This window comes from Bactrocera tryoni, unplaced genomic scaffold (assembly GCF_016617805.1).
Source record: "Bactrocera tryoni isolate S06 unplaced genomic scaffold, CSIRO_BtryS06_freeze2 scaffold_7, whole genome shotgun sequence".
In the NCBI taxonomy this organism is placed as follows: Eukaryota; Metazoa; Arthropoda; class Insecta; order Diptera; family Tephritidae; genus Bactrocera; species Bactrocera tryoni.
Genome location: NW_024396366.1, coordinates 14,311,490 through 14,327,469, shown reverse-complemented (window position 1 = coordinate 14,327,469; position 15,980 = coordinate 14,311,490). Strand labels below are relative to the sequence as shown.

The 15,980-nt window shown below is 34.1% G+C and overlaps 1 protein-coding gene across 1 annotated transcript; it reads right to left on the bottom strand.

Moving 5' to 3' along the window:
* Positions 1-13,667: 13,667 nt before the first annotated feature.
* LOC120781607 lies at positions 13,668-15,272 on the bottom strand. The gene is made up of 3 exons (XM_040113842.1): positions 14,579-15,272; positions 14,358-14,514; positions 13,668-14,277 (listed from the first exon to the last, which is right to left on the bottom strand). Exons 1-3 carry the CDS (start codon positions 14,768-14,770, stop codon positions 14,162-14,164), a joined length of 465 nt encoding a protein of 154 aa, XP_039969776.1. The 5' UTR covers positions 14,771-15,272; the 3' UTR covers positions 13,668-14,161.
* Positions 15,273-15,980: the final 708 nt, after the last annotated feature.

Sequence of the window (15,980 nt, the reverse complement as noted above, 5' to 3'; positions counted from 1 at the left end):
TTATTACATACATTTCATTATTTCATTATTCTTCGTAGGCGTTTCTGTATGAAACCATTTTTGTTTAATAGGTCTCCTATCATATTTTACTTCTTGACATGCTTCGCATTTGTTAATTACTATTTGTATTAACTCTCCTAATTTCGGATAATAAATTTTATTTCTAAGTTGATTATATGTTTCTTGTATGCCCGAATGCATACTTTCTCTAATGTGATACAACGAAATTTGCTTAACAGCTTCCACTTCTGTTTCTATATCCTGTGCTCTCATTGTGCTCTTTATAAATTCTAATTGTTTATCATTTGAAAACATTTCTATTAGTTTCTCTTGTACTATGTTGTACTGTCGCTCGGATAATTCCGAATAAATTCCTACTTTTCCTTTTGTTATATATTTTTTAAATATTTCACTCAATCTATCGAAATCATACTCTGAAATAAAAATAATTCTTTTTCCATGAATCTGTTTTAGTTCTTCTGTTTTGTTGTTCGTCAAAATAATTTAGGTTTTATATTTATTAACTATCTCCTCCTTGATATAAAAATGATCTTGTAAATTTTCTTCTGCTGAATGTATTGTTTGCATTGATGTATCGTCATCTAAATTGTTAACTATATTTAGGTCATGCTCTGAAATTTCATCGGTATTTTCATCTTTATTTCCTTTCATCTCATCTTCATTATCTTGTATTCTGCTAAGAAAATCTGCTACTCTGTTTTCCTTTCCTTTAATATATTCGATGTCAAATTGATATTCACCTAATTTTAACAACCATCTTTGATGTTTTGGTGACATGTCTTTCCCTCTATATTTTGAATGTAAATATTTAATTGGTTGGTGATCTGTTACGATCTTAAATTTTCTACCGTATAAATATGGTCTAAAGTAGTTTACGCTCCAAATAATTGCTAAAAATTCCTTATCAGTTGCTGAATAATTTCGTTCATGATTATTTAAGGTTCTTGATGCATAACATATTGGGTGTCCTTCTTGAGATATAAATGCTCCTATTGCATAATTTGATGCATCTGTAGTTAATGTAAATGCTTTTCAAAATTTGGATACCGTAAAATTGGATGCGAGCTTATTAATCGTTTAAGTTTTTCGAATGCTTCTATATATGAAGGATCTTTTATATTAACTCGGACTCCTTTTTTAGATATTTTGTAATTGGTTGTGCTACCTTTGCATAGTCCTTAACAAATTTCCTATAATAACCTGTTATACCTAAAAGCTCTTAATTTGTTTTTCCGTTTTTGGTAATTCTAATTCTTCTATTACTTTGATTTTATTTGGATTGGGCTTGATACCATCTTTTGTTAGAATATGTCCTAAAATTCTGTTTCTTTTCAGAAAATTACATTTATCCATTTGTATTTTTAAATTTTTTGATTCTAATACCTTGAAAATATCTCTAATTGATTGTATATGTTCCTGTAACGTTGTGCTAAAGATTAGTATATCATCTAAGTATACTACGCATGTTTTGTTTATAAAGTCTCGTAAAATTTCGTTCATGAGTCGTTTAAAGGTTGCTGGTGCATTCTTTAACCCGAATGGCATTATCGTAAATTCATACAAGCCATGAGGTGTTACGAACGCTGTTTTACACCTATCTTCCTCTTTGATTGTAATTTGATGATAACCTTTTGCTAAGTCTAGTGTAGTAAACTATTGGGCTCGTGCCAATTTATCTAAAATTAAATCAATGTTAGGAAGAGGATATTTATCACCTATAGTTACCTCATTTATCTTCCTATAATCGATTACTATCCTGTACTTTCTTTTCCCTGAATTATCCATTTTCTTTGGAATTACTATTAAAAGGCTGGCATATCGAGAATTACTTTTCCTTATAATTCCTTGTTCTTCCATTTCTCTGATTTGTTTTCTAACTTCTTCTTCATGTTGGGGAGGATATCTATATAATTTAGAATTTATTTGCTCTTCTGTAGTAGTTTTTATTACGTGTTGAATTTCCGTAGGGCTTTTTAATTTTTCTCCTTCTTTAAATAAAAGGTTTTCGAATTTTTTCAATAATTTCGTGATTTCTCTAAACTCTTCTGCATTTAAATGATCTAATTTAATTTCTTTTTAATTTCTCATTTGTTGTTTCTAGGGTACATATTTCACTGAAATTGAATGGTTTATTTAAAAATTCTGATTCTCTTTTATTTAGTGAAATTTTTCCATCTATTAGATTTATCATCGTGTTTAAATGATTTAATAAATCAATTCCTATTATGAAATTATATTTCCTATTTTTTAATGATGTTGATCTCCATCTTATATATGCGTTTTCAGGTAAATTGAATTCTTTCGGTGCTTCCGTATGCACTTCATGGGTAATTGTTTCCTTGCTTGTTACTGTTCTTATTGTTATATTATTTTTAAGTGGAATTTTCGAAATTCGTTCAATTCAGAATCCACTAAACTTATATTCGCTCCGGTATCGATAAGCGCAATATATTTTTTATTTTTAATTGTTATTACTATTCGTGGTAAGCTCTCCGAGGCTTCCTTGTAAAAAAAATTGATTCATTAATTTCCCTATAGTCGTCACTTTCTCTATAGCTTTGCCTAGGTGTTTGCAAGCGATTTTGGCTGCTACTACTGCTAGGGTGTCCTGCTATTCGGGATGTCTCTTGATCTGAATTATTAGTTTCTCTATAATCTTTGAGTTCTCTATAGCTTTGCCTAGGCGTTTGCAAGCGATTTTGGCTGCTCCTGCTGCTAGGGTGTCCTGCCATTTGAGATCTTTCCTGATCGAATTCTATACTATCTACTTCCATAGGCTCTCCTCTATCTAGTTTTACTTGGTTTGAATTTATATTTCTCCTCTCTCTACCTGAGTTATTATCTTTATATGTTGGGAACCTTTGCCCATATTGGTGAGAATTACTATCTCTATTTCCTTTCTGTTGGAAATTCTGTCTAAATTGATTAGAATTGTTATCCACATTTCCCTTATTTTGGAAAAAATTTGGAACATTTTGCCTAACTTGACCTGGTCTAACGTCTTTGCCTATATATTTCTCATTACTATTATTATAGTATTTTCTATTGTTGCTGTATTGTCCATGCTGTCCATATGCTAGTTTGGTTTTTTTAAATTCTGGCCTAATACATGTATCCTCATATCTTCTTTTTGTCATTATCTCTATAATATTATAAAGGTCATGTTCCTCGTAAATTTTGTCTAATAATGTTCCCTGTGTCATTTCTTTAATTGTGTTCACTAAAAGACTGTCCACGTTGGTCATGTCTATCCCTACATCGTCCCTATAATATATTCTAAATTCATCAGCTTTGTATTTGATATTTTGTATGAGTATTGCTAACTCACTCACCGTGTTTGCCTTTATACTGCATATTCTCCTGTATACTTCATGGGGTTCCAGATCAGGTTTATATCTTAACTTCAGCGCTTTCTTGATTTCCGTCCAGTTGTCCGGGTGCGGTAAATTTATTATAACGTCCTTTGCCTCCCCTTGTATCGTCCTATAATATATTGCTCTGGTTGCTTCCTTTTTGACTTTCTCATCTCTTATATTTGACAGTAGATATTCGATGCTGCTCATAAAAGAATTTATTGTTACTTCTCCTTTTCCCGTGAATGTGGGTATGTGTTGAATGTTTTTCATAATTCGTTGTAGGTCATTTTCATTGGTTGCTTGACGATGTTGGAGATCGACATACGCTTGTCGAAGTTGCTCCAACTGCTGCTCTCTTCTGCTCAGTTGCTCGATGAGCTCTACGTTGGGTATTTGAATCTGCTCTTGTTCCATTTTTCTGTTGTTATCGAATATTTGTTGCCTCGATGTTTTGATTTCGATGGTTTTCCTCGTTACCTTCGCTAATTTTGGTGACTCCACGCTTTTGTTTTTCTTTTCGTGTTCACTGCAAAACTTGTTTTTTTCGGATATTTTCGGTGGGTTAACGCCTTTAACTTAAGGTCGTTTTCACTGCGAAAAATTATTTTATTGAATTTTTTTCGGATATTTTCGGTGGGTTAACGCCTTTAACTTTAGGTCGTTTTCACTGCGAAAAATTATTTTATTAAATTTTTCGGATATTTTCGGTGGGTTAACGCCTTTAACTTTAGGTCGTTTTCACTGCGAAAATTATTTTATTTTATTTTTGTTATATCCTGGAGGATCTGGTCAACTTCCTGAGTTGGCTACAGATTCGCAGGATTTGTTTGGGTGTTATATTTATTTTCACTATCCTTGTAAATTTTTACTAAGGATTACCGACTGCGCCAATTATGTGTTTAGTCGCGGTAAACGGGTTTTTAAAAAAAGTCAAAAAAATAAAATTAGATTGCAACGAGGTGACGTTGTTGGACCTCCAGAACAGACTGCTTTATTTGATAAAATTTACTTAAAATGAAGCTTATTCTAATTACAAATTGCTTATTAATAATATTCACTTATTTTTAACATATTATTGTTGAATAAGCATTCTTTTATTAATTCAAATAATTCTTACGAAATTTACTTATTAAATTAATTTTATATTACTTTATTTGTTTAAGCAAATTGCAAAAGCCGGAAATGGTGTTATGTTGCAATTTGCTTTAACAGTTCGTCGTATTTATCAACTGCTTTGTCAGGTGTTTTTACATACGTAGTCGTACATGTAACTCGCGCGAAACCTAAAACCATAATTAATAAACAAACAAAAATCCACACAATCGGGCGCGAAAATCAAAACAGCCGGGCGCGAACATTAAAACATATATACAAACATACAAACAACCTAACAGCGCAAGGAGGTTGTCAGGCGGAGAACAGGAATTGGAACAAGGCGAACGGGCAAACCAACATTCGGAGAGGAACAAAGGCATTCCCTGCCAACATTTGGAAGTGTCTTTTATCGCCAACGCCAAATACGTTACGCTTTAGTCCCTTCCGTACGTTAAAATAAAGGTAGTTGTCGCGTTCACGTGTAAAACGCCAAATGCGTCACTTTTAAGTCACTTCCAGACGTTAAATTAAAGATTGTTGTCCCGTTATGCAAAAGATAAACAATGAACGCGATCACCGACGTTGAAGTCGCAGCGACTGCAAAATGAAATTAGATGAAAACTACAGAATAGAAAAAGAAGTTGTTGACATCTGGTTCATTGGTTTTGTGTCTTCTGCAGTTTGTGGTCAGTGCTAAAGTGCGATATTGTTTTTGGAATTAGAAAATTATTTGTTTCGTGGTGTTTTAATTTGAAATATTATTGAAATTATAATTAAAATGAGTGAATTGTCAGCAAAGGCTATTAAATTGAAAAATAAAAGAGAAGCATCTAAATTAATATGCATTATTACATATCTAATACAAAAATAATAAAAACTTTGACGGAAGAAGTCGTTGCGTTAAAAACTGAAGTCAAGCAGAAAAGAAATATGCGTGAGAAGGATGATACGTCTCTAAAACATTCCTTACCTTTCATGGATGTCAAGGACTTTATTGATTTTGACACGAAGCTGCTGTTGAACGACAAAATAACATCTAAGCAGGTAGGTCGATTTTCTTATACTAAATGCCCATAATTATGAATAAATTTGTATATTTGGAACATATTTAATTTTAGAAAAATATCATATACAGAGTTGGAGGAAAGGATTTCCCTTCATTCCTAAGAATGGCATTGAAATCCATTATATCGGATGCTATGGCCGTTAATTTAACTTGGCGTGGAACAAATGACAAACACAGTATCCAACGCTTTACATCATTTGCACTAATAAAAAGTAATATTTCACATAAAACTAAAACTATAAAGAAATCAATTAATTCTATTTTCCTATAGATGCCTGCCATTTCAAAGATTCGAACTCGACCGATATGGATATAAATAAAGTGTGTCAACAGCACATACTTCACGCCCGAGACAGAGTACAAAAAAAAAAACAAACAAACAATTAATGAACTGAAAAATTTAAAAAGTCTTATTTCCAATATTCACATAAATTAATTATTTATTTTTTTGTAATACATTTTTGAATTGAAATAAATATAAAAAATTTAAAAACGAAAATTTTAACTTCCACAAGTCACTAATACGTAACTTCTACAAGTCACTAATACGTAACTTCCACAAGGCACCAATACGTAACTTCTGAAAGTAACGTCCGCGGGGAACAACTTCTGAATAAGGAAGTGACTTCTATGATGAAAAAAATGTATCGCAGACGTTGAATTGTAACTTCTTGAAGTCACTTATAGCTGACTTTTGCGATAGAAAATGTTGGCAGGGTTTTACCAAATGCACAAACATATACATACATATACAACTACAAAGCCCGATGTAACCAAGTGAGCGTATTTAGTCCATTTTTTTATACTTAATAATAAGCATATATGTATAGAAAAAGACGGTTTTATATGCTAATATAAAATCTGCAACTTAAAATCCGTTTCAATAGCGCAACAAAGCGGTTACCAACAATATACTACGAGTATATGTATATCGAAATATTTATAAAAAATTAAATGACTATATGTTGAGCTTACCTTTGTGTATTCAAACACAAGTATTTAACAAAAACAGAAAGAATCCAAAAATCAAGTATTTACTTGCAATATTTTCCGGCAATACCTCTTATGTTTAACAAAGCAATAAGCAGGATTGCATAAATTAAGTAAGCAAAGGCACAAACTAAATCAATATTATAACATAAACAAAAAACGAAGACAAGAGTTGCAAAAAATACAAACATACATATAAGCATATTTAGCTAATAATATACAATTTAGTATACCTACATATGGAGCAAAACACACATATTTACATATATGTAAAAGTGCACATCCTTTTTTCAATTCCGTTTTCGCACTCTCTATTCGTCTAAACCAGTGGTCGGCATTTCATAGCACAATTGTGCCCTCTCACTTCACACGTATTCTTACGCTCCATCGTTTAGTCGTTGGCGAGACAGCAACGAATCAACATCGTGTTTGACTGTTGCGCTTTGTTTCTTAAATGCTTATGCTTTATGCTTGAAAATGCTTTTGGTGAAATGCAATGCATTTTGTGTTTTAAGACATTAAAAAGACAAACCAGAAATTTTTTTGCAAAGAATTAAAGGGTGGTTAACGGAAACCGAGGGTTTGGAGGATATAGGCCGTTCAAATAAAAAATTAAAAACGGAAATTTCATGCTTAATTAGCTTTGATATTGTAAAACAAGCCAGACCTTTTGCTGATGGGGTTTTGTAAAACAAATGTGTACAAAAATTTTACAAAATTTGAAACATAATATAGAATTATTTGAAACTATTCCTTTATCCCCACGAACTGTAGCGCGACGTACTGATCAATTAGGAATGTGCATTGAATCACCAATATTGAAAAAAATTAATGATTGCAAACTTTTTTCTATATGTTTAGACGAAACCACCGATGTTAACGATCTTTGTCAATTAGCTATACGTGTTCAAACCGTAGATATAAATTGCGAAGTAACTGAAACATTGTTTTCTCTTGAAGCGTCTATGGGAATGTGACGGGAAAGCTTTTGTTCGATGTCGTTAACAAAAAGGTTTTTTCAGTTGTTAACATCAATAAATTTGCAGGAGTGTGTACAGATGGTGCAAATGTCATGACTGGAAAATATGAAGGCTTCATAGGGCAATTGAAAAAACATGGTATTTCGGGGCATACTTTTCATTGCATAATTCACTAAGTTGCACTCGCTTCTAAATTTATCAGCAATCACCCGGTCATGAAACTTGCGGAACAAATAATTAATAAAGTGCGAGCTGGGCATCATTCACTTACTCACAGAAAATTTGTAAACTTTTCAAAAAATACGAGCGCTGGCCACTCCGACCTTAAAATGTTTACAGATGTTCGTTGGCTAAGTCATGGTGATTGTCTAAACAGATTGTTTGAATTAAGGGAGGAAGTTCTGCAGTTTCTCGAAACTGAAAATGTGGAAAAATTCAAATTCGAGATTCGTTCTTTAAAAGATGAAGTTTTATTTTAGATTTGGCATTTTTAGCCGATGTCACCTTAATTGTAAACGAACTGAATTTACAGCTTCAAGGAAGGGAAAGAAGAATGCAAGATGCGGTAAAAAATCTGCATGAATTCAAAACAAAATTATTTTTACTGTTAAATGAAATTCAGTCGCATGATTATTCCCCTTTTCCGAAAACTGTTTTTGTTTATGCAAAACTTAAAGAAGTTAATAAATCACATGATCATATTGCAATATTGGAAACACTGTTTAATAACTTTGAAGATAGATTTAAGGATTTTGCTTGTTTTCAACCACTAATCGATATTTTTGAAGATCCCTTTAATTGCGATGTTAGCAAATACAAATTGGAAATCCAATCTGAGTTAATAATATTGCGAAGCGAAATGTGTGTTTCAAATAAATCGAATATTTTGGAGTTCTGGAAACATTTGGATGAATCATTTTATCCTCATGTAAAAAGAATTTCTTATTTGTTTTTATCACTTTTTCCTTCGACATATTTTTGCGAGCAAATTTTTTCCGACTTAAAGTTCGTTTGCTCAAAGCAACGCAACAAACTGACCTCAGCGCATTTAAAATGCATTCTTTTAATAAGAAACTGCCCTAAAAATATTATTATTGATAATTTTATCACAGAAATATCATAACGTGTTCATATATTTTCGGAATTTGATTGCCTGCTTCAAAAATCATGCAAATTAGTTTTATAATTTTTATTATATTTTTATGTATGTAACTGTTGAAGATAGTCGTTTACCTAACACTATGCATGTCATTACATACTTACGTCATTACATTCTTTACATACTGTCATTTTGACATTTACATGTATAAGTATTAGTTTTTACTTTGTTCTTTATTTCTTCTTGTAATATAACATTTTCTTCTGGATTAAAACCTCGTGGACTGAACATCAACTTTTAGTTTGTCTCTAAATTTATACTTAATTATCTCTGCAATCCTATCAGGTTATGGGCCCAGGATCCAAATTTGTTTAAATTTTGAGAGTTTGTAAGACTAATGAGTGATATTGAGGATTCAGAAGCGTTTTTGCCAAAAATTGAAATCAGTAAAGCTAGCAGGTGCTTTGATACGGCTGAAGTAATGGCTACGATTACTTCGTCAACATCTTCTCGGATCGAGTTGCTTTCCAAGGACAATTTCGACACTTGGAGCATGCAAGTGGAAGCATTGCTGACTAAAAATGATTTGTGGGAGTACGTAAATGGTTCTAATTTGATGACGGGAGAGAATGACACTACAGCAAGAAGCGCTTGGTTGAAAGCTGACAAGAAAGCTAAAGCAGATTTGGTTTTGTCAATTCAGCCCGCCGAGCTAAAGCAAGTCAGGGATTGTGAGATTTCGCGGGAAGTTTGGCTGAAACTAGAATCGATTTATGCGTCAAAAGGACCGGCACGTAAAGCAACATTATTGAAGCAGTTGATGTTGCAGAAGTTAGATGAAAGCGATGACGTGAAAGAGCACATTTCGAAATTTTTCGATGCGGTAGATAAGTTGGAGAGCATGAATGTACAGATAAACGGTGATCTGTTATGTATCTTGCTATTGTATAGTTTACCGTCTACTTATGAAAACTTTCGGTGCGCAATAGAATCACGCGATGCGCTTCCATCAGCTGAGGTACTGAAAATAAAAATAATAGAAGAGAGCGAAGCACGTAAGCATTCGGCTGGTAATACAGTAATGGCTATGGCCGCGAAATCACATGTGCAAGATAAGCTGAGTAGGAAAAAGTTCCTAAAGTATAAAAGAGAACTCCGATGCTTTAAGTGTGGCGCATTAGGGCAAAAGGCGAGCTCTTGTTCTGTTAGGAGTAATAATGGTGTTCACGGAAAAGATTCCAATAATTCCAAACATTTGGCATAATGTGTTGATGAGACGTACGTACATATCATTCTGCAATAGAAGAAAAATTTCTTGGGGATATGCGTGGGAGACGAGCTTGGGTATTGGATAGTGGGTGTACTGCTCATTTGTGTAGTGACGAGTGCATGTTTAAGACCGTGGAAAAATCATCCAAAGTTAAATTGAATTTGGCAAGTCAACAGGCGTGTGCAGATGTACGAGGTGAAGGTGTGGTAAATTTGTCAGTGACAGGCGCAGATGAGCGAGTAGTTGAGTTACAAAATACGTTGTTGGTTCCGGAACTGCGCACAAATTTAGTCTCGGTGGCAGAAATTACTAACAAGGGACATAAAGTGACATTTACCAAAGATGGAGCGTTTGTATCCAACGCAAGTAATGAAATTACTTTGATTGCTGATCGCATGGGTGATTTATATTATATCAGAGAAAGCAGCGAGTGTGCTTCTATTCAGGCGAAGTGCTCCGAACTGTTGAAGTGGCATTATCGTCTGGGTCATCTTAACGGGGCTGATTTATCAAAATTGGTAAGAGATGGCATAGTTCCTGTCTCTGATATTGGCGAGGTGAAGCAACTGATACAGTGCGAAGTGTGTATATTAGGCAAAATGTCTGCGTTACCGTTCAATAGAGGCAGAGTGCCTTGTTCAGAACCAATGAGAATTATACATTCTGATGTTGTGGGACCGTTCAGAGAAGAATCCATTGGACGAGCTCGATATTTTGTCACCTTTATAGATGATTGTACAAGGTGGTGCGAAATATACTTACTAAGGCAGAAGTCTGACGTTTTCGAAGCATTCAAGATGTACCAAAGTTTCATGGAAAGACAGACTGGGTTTAAAATTAAATGTTTGCAGTCCGATAATGGACGTGAGTATCTAAATAATGATTTTGATAAGTATCTTTCAGAGTGTGGCATAGCTCGTCGGCTAAGTGTTCCCAGGACGCCTCAACAGAATGGAGTTGCAGAACGAATGAATAGAACACTACTGGACATGACTAGGTGTTTGTTATTGCAGTCTGGCCTCAGTCATATTTTTTGGTCAGAAGCTGTGGCATCTGCTTGCCATATAAGAAACAGATGTCCATCCCGAACATTAGGTGGGAAATCGCCTTATGAATGCCTAAATAAAGTAAAGCCAAGTGTTAAACACTTCAAGTCGTTTGGATCAAAGGTAATGGTGCTTGATAAAATACCAGATAAAAATAAGCTGGCACCTAGATGTCAAGAAGGTGTGTTTGTTGGGTATCCCAGAGAAACAAAGGGTTATCGTGTGTGGATACCGAAAGCGCATAAAGTCATATGTGCACGTGATGTCCGGTTTGTTAGCGAACATCAACTGATTTCGAATCCAATAAATGAAGCTAGTGATCTGCTGCTACCACTTAAAATTCCTGAAGAGAATTACAGTAATTATCGTAAATTTGTAGATTTTTCTCATTCTTAAACTGATGAAAACGGAATTAGCGAACCAACAGCAGTTGCGGATTGTGAATTAGAAGAAACTCGGAGAGCGCCAGGTAGGCCAAAACTGATGCGAATGGGAAATAGAGGAAGACCGCGAAAAGTGTTTCGTAGTCGTCTTAATTCAGAGCCATCACAGAAAACGGCACATCCAGAGAGCGACAACAATAGTGCAGGAGACGATGTTGTGTTTGCTGGCATGGCTGAGGTTAGCTTACAAGATACTTTAAATGGGCCTGAGAGTGATGAATGGCGCGACGGGTTGGAATGTGAAGTAATTAATATTATTAAAAATGACACATGGGATATTGTTCCGGTTGATCACAACAAAAATATAGTGGGATGCCGTTTTGTTCTGACAAATAAGTATGGGTCAGACGGTAAGATCGAGCGACGCAAAGCGCGTCTTGTAGCCAAAGGGTACGGTCAAAAATATGGTATAAATTATACTGGCACTTATGCTCCAGTAGCACGTTTAGAATCGATTCGGTTATTACTCGCATTGTCGGCTCATTTTAATCTCACTATCTGGCAGTTTGATGTTGTAAGCGCATATCTGAATGGAACGTTGAACGAAAAAGTGCTCATGAAGGTACCAGACATGCTACATGATATTTTGCAACGAATAACAATGAAATTTGATAAAAATTGCGACGTTGGCATTAAAGCATCAAAAATGATAAAAGAACTAAACGAAGGAGGTAATGCGTGTCGACTTAAGAAAGCTCTGTATGGCCTAAAGCAAGCTGGTAGGCAGTGGTATGCCAAACTTAAATCGAAGTTGATAAGTATGGGGTTAAAGCCCACTGAAAATGAATCGTGTTTATTTTATGGTTATTTTGAGAATAACTTAGTTTTACTCCTTGTATATGTAGACGATCTACTTATTGCGTCACGTGAAGTGAATATTATTCACAAATTAAAGCAACAACTTTTGAAATATTTTGACATTAAGGACCTTGGTAGAACAAATTATTGTCTTGGACTAGAGATTAAACAAATGGATGGTAAGATTACTTTACAGCAAAGTGGCTACATTAAAGCATTACTAAGGAGATTTGGAATGAGTGAGTGCAACCCGGTTGCTACACCTTCAGAGTTAAAGATAAATTTATTTGAAAATAATTCAAATGATAAACTCTGTCCATATCGTGAATTAATTGGAACTCTAATGTATATGTCCATCGCATCAAGGCCAGACATAGCGAACACCGTGTCAAGACTAGCGCAGTTTGTCACGAATCCATTGAAATGTCATTGGAATGCCGCCAAACGTATTTTAAGGTATCTTGCCGGTACTGCCAATAGAAGCTTGCTGTATCAAAAATCCGATTTACAGCTGGTTGGGTACGCTGATGCTGATTGGGGAGGCTGCACAACTGATCGCCATTCCTACACGGGATACGTTTTCTTGCTCAGCGGTGCTGCGATTAGCTGGAAGTCACGAAAACAACGCACAGTCGCTCTTTCGTCCACAGAAGCTGAATATGTGAGCTTGGCGGAATCAGCAAAGGAAGCAGTGTATTTGCGTAGTCTCCTAAATGAGATTGGTTTACAAAAACTCGCTGATGTAATAATTTATGTGGACAACAGAGGTGCGCAGTGTTTGGCTAATGATCCCGTTTTTCATGCGCGTACCAAGCACATTGATATCAAACATCATTTTGTGAGAGAGTGCATTAGCGCAGGGTTATTTTCATTGAGGCACGTATCTTCTCAAGAGATGATTGCGGATGTGATGACGAAACCATTGACGCGAGCAAGCCACGACAGATGTCTTAACGGACTTGGTTTGTCCACCGAATGACCTGCATATTGAAGGGGCGTGTTGAAGATAGTCGTTTACCTAACACTATTCATGTCATTACATTATTTACGTCATTACATTCTTTACATACTGTCATTCTGACATTTACATGTATAAGTATTAGTTATTACTTTGTTCTTTATTTCTTCTTTAATATAACATTTTCTTCTGGATTAAAACCTCGTGGAGTGAACATCAACTTTTAGTTTGTCTCTAAATTTATACATAATTATCTCTGCAATCCTATCAGTAACTATGTATGTTACATAACATACCTAAATCCAAATGAATTTTTGAATGTTTTATTTAAGTTTGTATCTATGCACGTATGTACACTGTATATGCAATACCTTTTTTTATGTTCTCATTGAAACGCAATAAGTGATAACTTTTTTTTTCAATTCACGCAATTTCCGACTGGGATGCTCATGCGGAGCAGTTCGCTTGTGCTCACCAACACAGTCACAGTTTAACTTTTGCCGACCACTGCCCAGTTAGAACAGTGCCGGTCATGTTACCTAGTGACATGCCGGTAACGCGTGCCGGTTTAATTGTCACACTTTCCTATCACGTTCTTAAGGGCGAATCAAAAAACCTCCCAAAACTTTTGTATACATGTGATTTTTTATCACCTTCTTGAGCACACATTTTCTGCTACAATAAAACTATATCCTCGCTACTCACACTTTAGTTAAATTTAAGGCAAACGGGGAAAACTGGTTCCAGGGAAGCGCGACGCTGCATGCTATACTAGCCTAGTGGTTAAACGCACGGCTTGGTATTCCGTGAGACTCGAGTTCGAATCTCAAAATAAAAGATTTTTTATTTTTTTTAATTTTTAATTTTTTTTCAAATTATTTTTAACCAAAATTACATTAAAGTTTAAATTAAAATAAATATTTCATTATTAATTCAATTCCTGCTTTGCAATGCTATCTTAAAATCTAGTATGTATTAAAATAATTTTTTTTAATAATATCAGAAATACATATAACTTTTTATTAAATATTTAAAGGGTTCACTCCTCAGTTTTCCTCTTCCTATAAATTCTTTGTTTGTGCCTATGGTGGCTCATTTCAATGGCTTTTCGAACTTGTTTTTCGAACATTGCCAATCCATACGTTATGAATGAATCTATAAAAAAAAACATAATGAAAATTACAAATTAAAACAAATAATTGTAAGTAAAATTAAATAAAAAAAACAGAATTTACCGTATAAAATGTTGGAAACCAGCAGGAATTTGGAGAGAGGTTGCTTCCCACCCCTACCGTCCCAGTTACATAAATAAAGAAGTTCATCAGTGTACAGACTTCGCAACACATCATGTACACTATCTGAAGTACCTTTTATCCTCAAAACGAATTGTTTCTGTAAATAAAAATAGTTTGTAAAAACTGAATTGTTTATTGAAAAAAGTTTATATATTACTTACCGTTGTAGCAGCAAATTCGTCGCATTTCAATTTTTCGTCCATTTCCAAAGCTGCAGCAAGCGTATTTAATGGTAGGGTGGAAACAATTTCGGTTTGAACGTTGTCGTCATCTTCACCAGTCATTCGGCATACCGATTGATGAATTTTGCGGATGAGGACCTTGCATTCACGAACCGTTTTTTGCTGCGCCATTTCATCACTTTTGTGAATAATCTGAAAAAGAAACAAAGAGACATGTAGAGAAAAATAATAATGTATGCATATAGATTTTTGAATAATCTAAGACCATCTATTCCTATATCAAGTACAATGCTATCTTTTATTTCAAGGTGAGGAAATGAATTTTTCTCAAAATAATTTTGAATTCCTCTATATAAAAACGCTCCACTTGGAATGGTTTCAATATTAACCTTTTTTCTACTTGTACCTAATAGACTTTTTGCTGTTAAGGGCAAATCCACTAAACCTATTTTTCGCAAGGTTTGAAACAAATCAGTCACTGTATTGTGGTACACTCTATTGCGTAAAGCCCAAGCTTTTATTTCTTTGCATTTATCATTTTTCACTACAATATTCACATTGTCACTATTACTATCAATGGTATCTTGGCTATCATAATCATTTAAAGATATATCTACGGAGCTCAATTCTTCCACATTTGAGTCACTATCAGAATTCACATTAATACTACATATTTTGGAAATTTGGAGGCACTGACATTAAAAGCCTTTTTTTCTCGGCTCATGCAAGCACTAAATGTATTTTTTTAATATTAAAATTTACTCCGTTTACTCACCTTTTCAAATTATATATGTACCACTTTTATAATCACGTTTTTAATCACTTTTTTCATAAAATATAACCAAATTTAATTAGAATACAAATTTTTCACAATTTAACACGCGTGCCGAATTTCTTTTTCTTTGAATTCGAATTTTCGCAACGAATAAACGAATGTAAACAATCATGTTATCATGTTGTATACTTTTACATGCATCGTTTTCCACAAACAGTGGCAAGTCCGAAATCAGTTTGTCTTTTTTGTTTTGTTTTTATAGAAAAGATGTTGTGTGAAGAGCTTGTAATATAAAACAATCAAAAGGCACAGCGGATAGACTCTTTACGCAATTAAATGATTTGTGAGGGTGTGTTAGTAATAAGTAAAAATTGTGTAAATGTGTGGGAGTTTCGGTCAAGCAGGTTTTGCTGGGTGGTTTAAACCTACTTATGTATGTTAAAAATGCATTGATCTCTTCAACGAGCTCTCAATTGCACAAAAATACGTACATTCATGTCAAAGTATTAGGGTGTGCCTAAATATTAACACAAGGACGGAAAAAGTTTTAATAAATTAAAAGTGCTGATTTGATAAAAATAAATTGTCTAAATAATAAATAAATAA